The 13908-nt window shown below is 39.2% G+C and overlaps 1 protein-coding gene across 1 annotated transcript in view; it reads right to left on the bottom strand.

Annotated features, from left to right (window-relative positions):
* atp10a (ATPase phospholipid transporting 10A) overlaps positions 1-13619 on the bottom strand; it is a 74693-nt gene extending 61074 nt beyond the window's left edge. The window contains exons 1-2 of the mRNA XM_028445096.1: positions 12832-13619; positions 1773-1977 (exon numbers count right to left, since the gene is read on the bottom strand). Coding sequence (XP_028300897.1) covers positions 1773-1977; positions 12832-13259 — 633 coding nt within the window. The 5' untranslated portion in view covers positions 13260-13619. The remainder of the gene's footprint in view (positions 1-1772; positions 1978-12831) is intronic.
* Positions 13620-13908: the final 289 nt, after the last annotated feature.

Genomic DNA, 13908 nt, shown 5'->3' with positions numbered 1-13908 from the left:
CCATTCAGGACTTGAACATAACATTTGGTGTCAGAGTGTGTGTGTGTGTACGTGGCCCTTTAACTGCGAATACGGTAGTCCCTCGTTTATCGCAGGGGTTACGTCCTAAAAATAACCTGCAATAGGCAAAATCCTTAGTCAGCTTTATTTTTTACAATTATCATACATGTTTTAAGGCTGTGAAACCCCTCCCCACACAATTTATACAATTTTCTCAGACAGACGTCGACATTGTGAGTTTTGTCGGGGAGAAAAATTGCAAAAATACAGCACTTCAGAGTCCGCAGGATCAAATAATGTCCCTTTTTGCTTCATATGCGCGTTTGAAGCAAAGCCCCGCCCACCAGCAACACATCCAACTCGGTGAGTTTCACTGCCTGCTGAAGCGAGGAGCTGCGCTCCTTTTTCTCCTCTCATAAATATAAACCACCAGTGAAAAAAGCTGATGTGATTAGTGGCTAATGCTATGCTAGCTCAGTTCAACAGAGAGAACTTTTACCTGCCACTACCACCTCCTCGCTGATTCTCCTCCACGCCAAATCCTTCCTCGTCCGGTCCCGGTTTATGAAGGCCATGTCATACAGCTCCAGGTGGTCACACACAGCTTCTACTCCATGGTTGAATGGGTGAACAGACCGGTGTCCGTGTTGACGGCCTGACATCATCGTCAACAAATGACACGCGGATGAGAACGCACCGCCGCACAGGAAAGATTCCGCATCTGGGCCGCGTCTATCCATTGACTTTGTAAGTAATCTGGACAAACGGACATTTTGTGATGCATCCAGTGTGAACGCAGCAGCCAATCAGGATGCAGAACACAATGCACATTCATACACTGTAAAAAAAAATGCATGCAAAATTGCACTGTAAAAAAAATCTGCGAAACACAGAGGCCGCGAAAGGTGAACCGCGTTACAGCGAGAGACTACTTTATATGCCAGAGTCGCTTGACCAGTGTGCGGAGTGAGGGAGCATCTGTGAACAGAGCAGATCGATTATAAGCTGCATGTCATTTTTATTGATTGGCAAAATAAACGTTGCAGCTGTTGAATTAAACTGGAGTCCCATGTCATACTCAATGACTGCTGTGAAGCAAGGGAGTTAACCCTGAAGCTGAGGATAGCTTCAACTACAAGAAAGTCAGAGTTAAAAAAAAAGTACTGCGATTCAATTTTCAGAAAATCGATATCAACCGTGATACCTATGAATCGATTTTTAACTGCCTTACGATTAATCGTTACATCCCTACTCTGCATAGATGACAGCTTGTTTCAGTTGATATTTAGACTTATAAGGTGATTAAACTATCGCTTTATGTTGTGCATAGTATGAAAATAGTTGGACATCAGTCTGACCAGTGTCGACAGAAGTCTGAGATCCAACAGAGTTTGGTGAAATGTTACATATTTTATCCCGTCCAGAACTGGTAAATTTGTAAATGGTGATCATATTAGTCTTCCGATGGTCAATCCTTTGGCGTGCTTGTGTTATACTTTGCACTCTGATCTCACAACCAACAAACTTTTGGACAACAATGGCGTGAATCCCAAAATACATTCATACACATGGTGGTAATGACAAAAAACAGTGACAGTATACCTCAAGTTCCTTGTGAAGTACCAATATCAAACGTCTACTGCTGAAACACTGCACATTTCCCCTTTGTGGGACAAATGAAGGACTTCTTATCTTATCTTAAAACTAAACGTACCTGGAACTACAAGTTAAAAAGTGCCCTGACAAAAGTGGGAAGTGGCCATTTGTCTCACCAGATCCAAGAAGCTGCGGACCACCTGCCTCTGCTTGAGGTTAGTCTCTCCATCCAGCGTGGCCGTTTCGATGTGGCACAGGCGGTCGGGGTCGCTGGAACTCAGCAGCAGGACATCGGCTGGGAGGATCTCATTACATCTCAGTCTAATGAAGTCTCCCACTTGCACCTCTTTCCAGTACTTCTCCACATAACGTCTCTCCATGCTGTGAGATGAATGAGAGCAGGTGAAAAACTCTTTTCACAAGTAGTAATGGTATAAACAGAAACTGCTATGGATAGATTTGGAAAACTGCATTGGATTACAAATTTGCCAAAATATTTGTTGACGCTAGGGCATGAGACTTACAAATTCAGTTGGATGAACTTCTAAAAATGCAATGAAAAAAAGGTCCGCACAACTGCATGGTTGGCTCCCAATTTCAATTTACACCAAAAAACGTGACATTAAGGGCTGAACGCCTTTCATCACACATGAGTCATGTGATGTTGTGCGGACCTTTTTTTCATTGCATCTTTGAACTTTTTTGATCCAGCACACTGCCTCAAAAAGGGATGTGCATGTTTTTTTTTTATTATGAACTTCTAAAAACCCAGTTTTTGTCAAGAAATGGTTTAAACAACAAAAAAAAAGAAGAGTTCAGTTCGTGAGAAAGACATTGCAGCTCAAGTGACCAATGTGTAATATAAACATAAAATAAAGCATAATCTCTCACATCAACAGTGTTCTATGTCATGACAAAAGGAATTAACCAATTGTGTGATCTACATTTGTTATCTACAATAAGTGAGATGTTTACACCAAAGCAAACTTCTGACTTGATCATGAAAACATATTTATTTAAATCAAATGTTTAAAGCAGCTCAGTGTCGGATTATTTGTTCTAGTGTTTCAAAATTATTTAGTACGATGGCTAATTAAAGCTGCAGTTTGTAGAATCGTCTCTCTGCTACGCTTTGAAACTGACACCAAAACTTAGCCTCCCTTACCGGTGTCTTTGTGAATGCTCTTAGTGACTTTTTTCTCAATAGAGACTAGTGACAAATGTGTCTATTCTTTCCACCTTAAATAAGCTTCACTTAGGTGAACGCAATTTATCCCGTCTTTTCTCATTCTCCCTCTGAAACAAGTGTGTGGGGCAAAGCGGTCAGTTCCTCCCGAGTATGTTTGTGACTTTATTCTGTTGCTTCTCTCCCTCGGTCTGCCTTTTTCCACTTGATTTGCTAACTGTTGTGTCTAATGCCACGATGGGGACTTCTGCAAGAGCATTCGCGATTGCACCTGGTACGTGAACGTGCCAGACTTCAGTCAATCAGCCAATAGTAACGCCCAAAACAGCTCATGGAGCACTCTGTTTGTAGAAAAATCTGTTTAGCTGAAGTCCAGCATCATGCTCCTGTATTGCTAAATGTATTTTACAGGGCCATGAGAAGGAGAAGAGATTCACTGTCTACTCAGAACACTTTCGTATACAATATGCTCAAAGATGATTATGGATTTTTGACCAAATGATGCAACAAAAAAACACTTACATACTGCAGCTTTAAGCTTAAAGATAATTTTTATGTAAAGGAGCAACACTAACTTTCCTCCAAAGGATCATAACAAAAATGTATTAACCAGGTTGGAGTCGTGGTGAGCCAGAGCCATTTCTTCCTAACTATCAGTGAAGGGTCCAGACTTAAACAATAGATGGCTTGAGGGTGGACAAGGCTTTATTAGTGAACCTTTAGTATTAACATGAACATTTCACCAACTCCAGCAGGAATTTCCTGGAGTTGATTTATATGTCATGACAGTAGCCTTCCTGCGTAGTTTACATTCAAGACCAAATATTTCCTAGATGCACATCCAAATTGCCATCATTTAAAACAAAAACACAATTACTCAAGAACGCTTAATTGAAAGAAGTAGGTCTCCTTGACCCACATCTGTCAGATGCTTAGCAGGCCTTTTCTGTGTTCCCAATTGAATCTAATCAGTAGGGGTGTACCAATCCAATATTGATATCGGATATTGGTCCGATATTTGCCAGAAAACAAATATTGAATTTTATCGGACTGCATCTAAAACCTCTGATATATATTAATTATATTATACTGTATTTACTCTATTGTAGAATACTGTAGATATTATGTTGAAGGTTAAATTTAAGTAACCAATTGGTTAATAATAAATGGTCAGTTTTTTTCATACCAACTGTTGCTAACTATTGTTCTCTGTTTGAGTAAGTCACTTGATCAAGCCTTTTCTAACATTCCACACTACAAAATAAGTAATAAAAGTATGCATAATTTATGCTGATATCATATCGAATCGATATTGGTATCAGACAACACACAAGACTGCAATATCGGTATCGTATCGAATGTGAAAAAGTTGTATCGGGACATCCCTACTAATCAGGTATATTTTGATGCAACATGCAGTGACCTTTCAATCACCTGGGTTGGACAGTGATGTGTGGAATCAGGTTTGAGAGGTGGCCAATGCCCCCTCAATCTCCCATGTAGCTTCACCTCTGCAGAACATCTAAACTTGGTCTTTCAAATAACTGCAGGCAAATTTGACCATTATATGTTTTCTCTTCCACAGTTGGTTTACAGACTGTTAGTGTTGTTTTTGTTCAGAAGGATAGATAATTACCAAAACAGCAGCTGTGGAGAATAGCCCCATGTTTTCCACAAGCTGATAAAAGAGATATCTTAGTAGGAATAGGCTTTCACTTGTCTGTGCATTTGATTAAACAGTTTCAGCATTTTAGATGCAAACACTACAATGAATAAAAACCTAAGTTTACCATGATCCAAAAAAAGACATATAATGTATTTGTTTGTTTACAAGAACCCATTTTTGTAATTAAACTCTAAATGAAAATGTAATTTGCCAATAAGTTAAACAATTGTTTGCACTTTCAAAGAACCTAAAAAACATTTTGTTTGTATTTTGTTTGTGAAATCCAACACAAGAAAAACAGATTAGAAACTTCTAACACAGGACTGAAACACTGGCCAACTTTTGAAAAATTCACATTGAAAATGGATGCAAACAGGACTGGTGTTTTACATTACATTTGGTAAGAATCAGTGTTAAGTTGGAAAGATTTTCAGACTGTTTGTACCTGAGTAAACTCTGTATCAGCTCTCCAATGAGTCTCGAGAAAGCAACATTTTCTGAGGTTATTAGGGATTTAGATATTTGACACGTGGTTTGAATCTCAGAGCGAGACCAATTCCTACCACACACACAGTGTGAAATAGGAAAGAAAGGAGTGAAGAGAAGAACTGATTAAATATTACAGCGCTCAGCCCTATCAGCAATTAAGTTGTTTTGAGTTTTAAAAAATGTGTAAACATTATACAGTTCATGAAATGTGATTAAATGATAAATGTTCAGGACAAGTTACCAAGTCCTCTGCAACTTGTGTTTTGCACACATTTGAATGACGAATATCATTTACAACGACCGTGGATCAGGTGGTAGAGGGTCGTCTTCTGAGGTTGGGGGTTCGATCCCGGTACCTGACTATGTGTCGAAGTGTCCTTGGGCAAGACACTGAACCCTAAGTTGCTCCCAGTGGCCGACTAGCGCCTTGCATGGCAGTCCTGTCCCATTGATGTGTGAATGTGAAAGTGATTGGGTGAATGAGCTGATATGTAAAGCGCTTTGGGACTGCTTCAGTGTGGTTATAAAGCGCTATATAAATCAAGTCCATTTACAAATTTACCATTATACAAAAAAAACACTTTCCTGTTTTGGTTAAAGGAGCAGCATTTTCAAAAAAACTCTTTTTAATTTTTTATTGATCAAAATTATTTCCTCAGCATTTCACCCATTTCCCCCTCTGTGGTAGCAGGGGTGAGGCCTGATTGGTCCGATGGGACAATAGAGAGTGGGGTTTTGGTTCAGAGCAACGGATGGAAAACTGGGACGGAGCCTTGCAGGGGCTGTGCCCATGCATGCCAAAGAACGCCGGCGCATACCCCACGAGCGTGCCTGCAGCGAGTCCATTGTGGGCCTCCGTCAACACGGACCATACAGCAGCCTGATACATGGCTCCACATCAGAAGCATGAATCTGGTTTCAGAGTCAGCGCACTTTTCACAGACTGTACTTGATCTGTGTTATAAAGACCACTACTTGAATGGAATTCAACCAGCGCACACAAGAAATTATCCACACCATAATCAAAGCTAACAGAGCTCTGTGTGCGTCTCCATGAACATGTTTGGAGACGGACATGGAGCAGGAAAGGAGATCAGAACTCACAGAGTCACTGTAATAAAGCAGAGAAGCTGCTCTTCATCAAGAACTTTAAGTTTTAATTGGAGAAGATATTTAGTTCAACTTTCTTTCAGCAGCCCAATCAGTTATAGATAATGATGTTATGAAATGTGCCGAGGCTACAAAGCATGTGTCGAGTAATGGAGGGGGCGTATCCGCAAAGCGCACATCGAGGCTTGCTTCATTTGGGGGAGGAGACAAAATGATGACAAACGAAGCCTTGCTGCATGGCTGGACCACGGGACTGCTTTGGGAAGGAGTTCAGAGTTTGTCTGGTGGTTTGACAGCATCACAACATAACGTAAAATAACATTACACAGTTGAGTACTGGAAGGACAGGGTTCAAATTCAATAGCAGCCACCTTTGGGAAAATGTATAGACTAAGAAAAATTCAAAATTAATTCTATTTACATGTGATTATTTATATAGAGAAATACATAATTCATACATTTTTAGTAATTGAAAGTCCCAAGAGATATAAAATGTTTTTTAATGAATCACACACTGTGTGATACAGCTGTTTGTAATTATACATCGTAGGGCTGGGCGATATGGCCTTTTATAAATACCGCGATATTTTTAGGCCATGTCACGATACACGATATATATCTCGATATTTTGCATTACCCTTGAATTAACACTTTGATGCACAAAATCACACCAGTATGATGATTCTATATGTCTACATTAAAACATTCTTGATCATACTGCATTAATATATGCCAATTTTAAACTTTCATGCAAAAAAGGGGATATCACAACTAAGTCAAAGTTGACATAACTGTATTTATTAAACAGTGAGTGGCTCAAACATAAAATTGTCAACAGAAAGTGCACGTTCTGTGCAAAATTGTCACAGAGACATTTCAAAACAAGACATTAGTGCAGGATGCAACTCACATGGCATTTCAAAACACAAAATTAAAGTGCACTTTTTGTACATAATGCCACTACAATATTTTAAAACAAATAGTGCCCTTTTGTGCATGTTGTCATTAAGATGACATTTCAAAACAACACTAAATTTAAGTGCACCTTTTGTGCATAATGCCACTAAGATATTTAAAAAAAAAAAAAAAAAAAAAAAAGTCCGCGAGTTTAACGGTATGGTCATTTTCAACACCGCACAGACTACAAGCTGCGATACATCGAGTATATTCGATATATCGCCCAGCCCTAATACATCGGGCCATTAGGTGGTTTTGTGTGCATATGAAGCATCAAAAAAATAACCATTGCTCCATTGAGCTTATTGGCTCATGAGGCTTCATTTCACCATCATTAGTTATATGCCTGTACAATGTTATTTAAAGTATGAGTGGGGTCAAGTTACATATTTTATTTATTTTATTTTGTATTGTGCATTTTTGGAACGTCAGTGAAAAATTTATATTTTGATTTATTCTTTGAAACATTAATATTAATTTATATAATTGCAATGCTTTAAATTTAGAGAGGTTATCACATTTATACCCATAAATGCAATGGTACTAATAATTTGCATTAGGTTTTCTCATTTTCGATTTTTGATTTCAGTGCATATATATATATTTGAGAGAAATAACCACCAGTGGTTATCTGTAAACTGTTAAGAGGGGTCGATGGCATCGTATTTAAGGCTGCAACAACAAATTAAAAAAAATCAATAAAAATCGACAATTAAAAGCGTTGGCAACACACACGCGCACACGCACACACACGCGCACACACACACACTAAACCTGTTCGACCAGAATGAAGCCAATGTCTCTTTAAGCCCTGACACGTTTCAATCAGACTGTATTCTGGTCTGTGCGAGTGATTTGTTGTGAGTAAAAAACATGACGAACAGCTTCATATGCGCTACACACTACGTCTGGTTGAAGCACACTGTTTATATTGGACGATAATTACGGTTACCGTCGTAATAGTTGTTGCACACAAAATGGACTTCCAGGCGTGCATGGGTTGTTTAAACTCAAGCCACTTAGCTGCCCCCGATGCTGTACCATCCAATATGAACAGTGTAGCTTCGACCAGACGTAGTGCACATGAAGCTGCTCGTCATGTTTATAACTCTCAACGAATCATTCTACATGCGAGTGCACGGACGTGAATCCCATCGAGCTGAAACGTGTTCGGGTTTAAAGAAACATCGGCTTCATTCTGTTCTCTAGGACCAAGTCTTCTTTTTTCAGCCCGATTAAAGCTCTACTGTGTGCGTATCATCCATGCGTGTGCGAGTGCGCGTTTGTTCCAATATTACTGCAGATCCCACAGTCTTTTGAATGAAATGTTATTTATTGTCTCTACGGTGTGTGTGAATATTTATTAGTGGAGGACCTACACCAAGGATGACTGACTCTCTTACTACATTCAGCATCACCAATTCAACAAATAACTTTTAGCTTTAAAGTAAGGCTGGAACAAAGATAATGAAAAAAACTTCAGCTTTACTTTACTACATTTGGCCCTCAGAGAATTACAAATTTTAAAATGATCTGTGCCGGTTGCGCTCGCTCACACGCCACGCGATCCCCCTATGCTGTGAAAAATCAAGTTTTCTTCTGCTGCAGCAACAATGTGCTAAACATCTTCTTTCAAGCAGCTGACTAAACCAGGCCGAGTATTTAGTTTTTTTTCAAGATTTTCTTGTGGTGACCAGAACTAGAGATGTCCCTATCCGATATTGGTATTGGATATCGGACCGATATCAGCCAGAAAGCGAATATCAAATTTCATCAGACTGCATCTAAAATCTCCGATATAAGCGCTCCGATAAGTTTTTGCCATTTTTGTCCCCGCCCTCAGTTGTTCCCACCATATACTGACAGCATAAAATAACTGAAGTAAACCTGAATTGTTGACTATTAGGAATGAGCGATATTTTATCGTTTACGATTTATCATCAAAAACATTCTCACCAGTAAGAATTTGTCATCCCTCGATATAAACAATAAAATCCCATGTCGGAAATTAGCGAGGGCCACGGGCCATTTGTCCCTCAATTTTGCCAAGAATGTCCAAAAAAAATATGCGTTCTACGTGCCAAAACTGCCCGTTTGTTGTCAACAACTTATTATTCTTTGGAGCGGAACATTGTTTACGGAAGCTCTGCACGGTGTGCAACACCACCACCCCCCGCACACACCACCGTCTGTGTGTGTGTTCGTCTACCTGAAGCTACTATGCTGCGATACAACACAGGCTGCTACTTGGTTAAAACCAGATAACCATCCAACAAAGTGAACCAATCCAAGTTCCTCCGTCAGAGCCACCCAAAGTCTCAACAGAGATGAACCTGTAGCATCGATTATGAACTACAAACTCAACTAAAGCTAACGATGCTAAGCTAACACACCGACACACAGACTGAGAAAAGTGCTAATGCTAACCACTCCATATAAGGAATAGACCAAGTAAAAAGAACGAGTCTTACTGTCATAAAACCACAGAGAGCCACCAATGTGTTTATGGTCAGATTTAACACTTGTATGGAAGAATAAATAATAATGTCACTATTCATTCATCCTAATTTGTGAAACGCAATATTTTTTAATTATATTTCATCAGCAGTAAAAACACTATTGAAGTTATTTGTGCTTTTTTTTTTTTTTAATAATTTTATTTCAAGTGAGGAAATAAATGAATTACATACAATAACACTAATAGTAATCCACATGCACAAATATTTCATAAAATATCAGCTCATGAGCTGTTTGAGTCAGCAGTTATTGTAGCCTTTTTAAATGTGTCTAGTGTTGATGTATTCTGATTTATTTGTGTTTGTATGGAACCTGTTTACACTAAGTTGTGATTTTTTTTTATTTATAGTTTTTATTTATCGTGATTTTTATCATTATGGTGATAAATACTAGAAATTATCGGGATAATTTTTTTTGTCAATATCGCCTATCCCTATTGACTATTGTTCTCTGTTTGATTAACATCACTTGATCAAGCCTTTTCTAACATTCCACACAACAGAATAAGTGATAAAAGTATGTATGACGCATGCTGATATCATATTGGATCGATATCGACCAATACTCAAGGGTGCAATATCGGTATAGCATCAAAAGTGAAAATTGGGGCATCCCTAACCAGAACTATGACAAATTGAGAATAACTTCTGAGGGGAATCCCATATGCAAGCTATATCAGAAGAGTGTTTGTGGTTTAGTTAGGCAACTTTTTTTGCTCACACCAAATGCATCGAAAAGCAGCGAAAGCGACAGGTTTACATTCACTGGTGACAAGCTTCTGTATTCAATGAGCACAAGCGTCCGAAACGCGTTTGGTGTGAACGTACCATGAAATACGTGAACGTACGTGAAAAAGTTTGTGTAGAGCAGGGTTTAGGGCAATTACATTTTACAGTTACAATTATGGTTTCAATTACCCATTTTCAATTACGATTACAGTTACCAGCATTTTTTCCAATTACAATTAAATTCCAGTTATTCTTTATTCACAGAAAGTCAATTACAATTATGTTATCAATTAATAAAGTTCAATTACAAATTAATTAATCACAATTACCAAGCCTGAAATAAATAACCTAAAACAAGTTAACCTTCCTCTTGTGTTAGCTTTCTGTTAGCATCTCTTATGATAACGAGTCCTACTGTAAATGAGCTGTAAAATAGAGTAAAAACCAAAAAAAAAAAAAAAACTATCATAATTTATTTAATATCTATTGGTTTCTTTGTTAGGCTCCCTAATCGATGAAAATGTAGATTTTAATAATTTTGATGTGGGCATGTGATTTTTTTTGTCTCAGTATACCCTTTGATTATTTTTTTTAATTGGTGAAATGTGGGAAATCTTGACATGAAACATATTTTAATAATTGTTTAATATATGTGTAGAACTATACATAGAACTGTAACATGGTTCCCCAGTTTTGCGTTAAATTATAAGAGAGTTTTCACATTCTGGGCAGTAACCCGGATGCACGGCTATATTGGAGGCACTCGAAGGTCAACACTGTGATAGATAAATGTCCAAAACCACAGAAAAGCTCCTCAAAATGCGGTATAAATGCAAAAGCATATAGGGAAGGACTTAGTTCGCAGGAAAAGGCACAATATTTGGAAAAGTTAGGGTTTATTGGTGGTGCAGATCCATACGAGTTGGCTCCCTCGTCTTGGATCAATGACGACCCGGTGAGTCTTCTGTCTATTATGTATCCTGATATCATCAACTACCTGGTTTTAACCCTTACCCAATCTGGGTCATCCTTTTCATAAACATCAAACCTTTTACCTGGAAAACAATGAGAAATACAGCACATTTTACCTCTACATTTTAAGAACTGTGTTGCTACTGTAGCAGGCAATTAAATGTGATTATATTAAGTCAATAATACCACATGCAGTAGCTTGATATGAATTATATTCTTATTATCAGACTAGAAAATTAGTTAAGAGCTGATGCTATCAACAATTCACTTTTCTGACAAGAAATGGGCCGAACTAATTTGGATGTTTTTCAGAATTTTGCCTCGTAAAATCCTGGTTTGGCTTCGCTAACCACAAGCGCCTCTTTTCCTCTGATAACTTTTAACTATAACAATGTTCTCCCTGATTCGTTATAACTTTTGGCAGTCTACAAAACTCCAAATGTTTTTCACGGTCTGACCAATTGGTACAGCCAAAAACACGGCAATAATTCACCATTTGCTTTCATTCGACGTTCAAGATCTGCTTGAGTGTGTGCGCTTTGTGTACCTCCAATATTTGATGAAAACCCTCTATTGACAATTTTTATCAAAATTTCATGGCAATGCCAATTACAAAGTAAATTATCGAAACTCTTTTACAATTTAATTACGATTACGACAGAAACTGATTCTTTAAAGTACAATTATAATGAAAGTGTCTATTTGTACGGTTGCCGTATGGACAACCCCCGGTCCTATTGGTACGTTTACCGAAGTACACGTACGTAGCGTCTTAGGGTTATGGTTAGGTTATAACCCTATATGGCAACCATTTTTAGGGTTAGATTTAGTCTTAGTCTTGTGTCCTAGACTGGTCAATGACTGACCTATCAAGAGACCTAAACTGGCCAATGAGGGGTGCTGCATAGAATAGAATGTCGGTATATTGATACGGCAACCGTACAGATAGCCACTGCCAATTATAAGCCATAATTGTAATTAATGGTCAATTACAATTATAATTGAGACCAACCCTGATGCACAACCCTTAATGTTTTTGTTTTGTTTTAATAAATGTACATATATTAAGTTTATTATTAAAACTTTATAAGTTTCATAGATGACTAGTGCAGGTACCCTTTCAATCTGTGCTGGCAGAAAACACTGAGCCTTTTGATTGGTGTGAATTATGCTTTGTGGAAGGGTTCCACAGTGCTACTTTTCATTAGAAACTACAGTGTGAGCACACAGTGGAAAAAGGGTCAGAAAGGGTGAGCAGGTGATTGATAATGGAGAGTGGTGAAAGGTGTAGCAATGAGAATAAGAAAGTAAACACTGTTTCACATCTCTATGACAGACACGTGGGAAGGAATGTTTTTGAGTTTTTTTTCCTGAAGGTTTGAGTTGTTGTACATAACTCCAGAGGCATGAGATCCTGTTTTTTTTTTTTGTTTTGTTTTTTTTACAATCCACGATCCTCGGCCATGCCTAGGCTGCCTGATCTGAGCCAAGACTGAAACAGATGTGTGTGTTTTGTGTTTTTAACCAGATGGTGTGAGGCACATTAGGAGAGGGACATTTAGGAAAAGTTGGGACAGATTTCCAGGAATCGACCGTGAGGCCTGTCTTACCTGCTGTAAACCAGGCAGTCCATGTGATTGATCTCTGTATCGGACCTGTGCCTCCTGTAGTCCTCCCACAGGTCTTTGATGGCGGTAACGGAAAGGATGAAAACCACCGGAGCCAGAGCCAGCTCGGGCTGGAAAGCGTTGACCACCGGAACGAAGTTGAGCAGCGCGATGAAGACAAAGTAAACATTAGCAAAGCGGTGGAACTGTTCAAAAAGGTTCTTGGGCAGGAATGACAGCAGGGTATATTTGGTGGTCTTTATCTTGTTGTTTGCATAGTGTGGATTAGGATGGTCGTTGAGCAGCGTGTTGGCGCGGACGGTCCTGGTTTTGTTCTCCTTGTTCTTCCTCTTCTTCCTGCCTCTAACGGCGGCTGTGGCCCCGGCTCCAGCCGCCTTGGTTATCTCGGTGTCTCGACTCTCCCTCGTCATGGCTCCTCCAGCCTCGGCCCCTTCTCTATGTCGCCTCAAACTTTCTCACAGTTTCAGCTCTTCTCACTCAAACACGCCGCCAGCAAACCCCCGCTATGTTATCATTCTTTAAGCGGGTTAAGAAGGTCGCCGCCTCTTGATTTGGCTCACTCACACACGGTGCCAATCTTCATCCATGTCTGCTGCTCCTTTCTTTTCGGGCCGCTGAGGAAACTTTGGCTTGTTGAGCGTCTTCTCTTTAGGAAGGATGCTGAGGTAGTGACTTGGGCGTCCCACCGCTATGTTAGTAAACTTACAAAACACATGGATATGCTATAACTCATACTTTTGGTTTATCCTAGTGCTATATATGTCGTTGAATTTACGCAGGTGACGCGTACACAGGCAGCCCCTCATTGGAAATCTGAGCCGCAGGCCCCGCCCCTCCCCGGTCCATCCCGAGTTTTTTTTTTTTCCTTCTTTCTTTTTAAAGTGCCACGCGGTATCGGTGAGTAGACTGTGGCCCACGAGAAACATTCTCAAATTTTAATACACTCATTGCATCCACTGTTAAGATCTTAAAACACTTAATCATCTAAAAGTTTAATCGAATCGAATAAAGTTTATTGTCATATGCACATGCCAAAAACAGAAATCCTGTGCATGTCCC

This window comes from Gouania willdenowi, chromosome 4 (genome assembly GCF_900634775.1).
Source record: "Gouania willdenowi chromosome 4, fGouWil2.1, whole genome shotgun sequence".
Taxonomy (NCBI): Eukaryota; Metazoa; Chordata; class Actinopteri; order Blenniiformes; family Gobiesocidae; genus Gouania; species Gouania willdenowi.
Note: the sequence above shows the minus strand (reverse complement) of the source record. Positions and strands in the feature narration are given on the sequence as shown.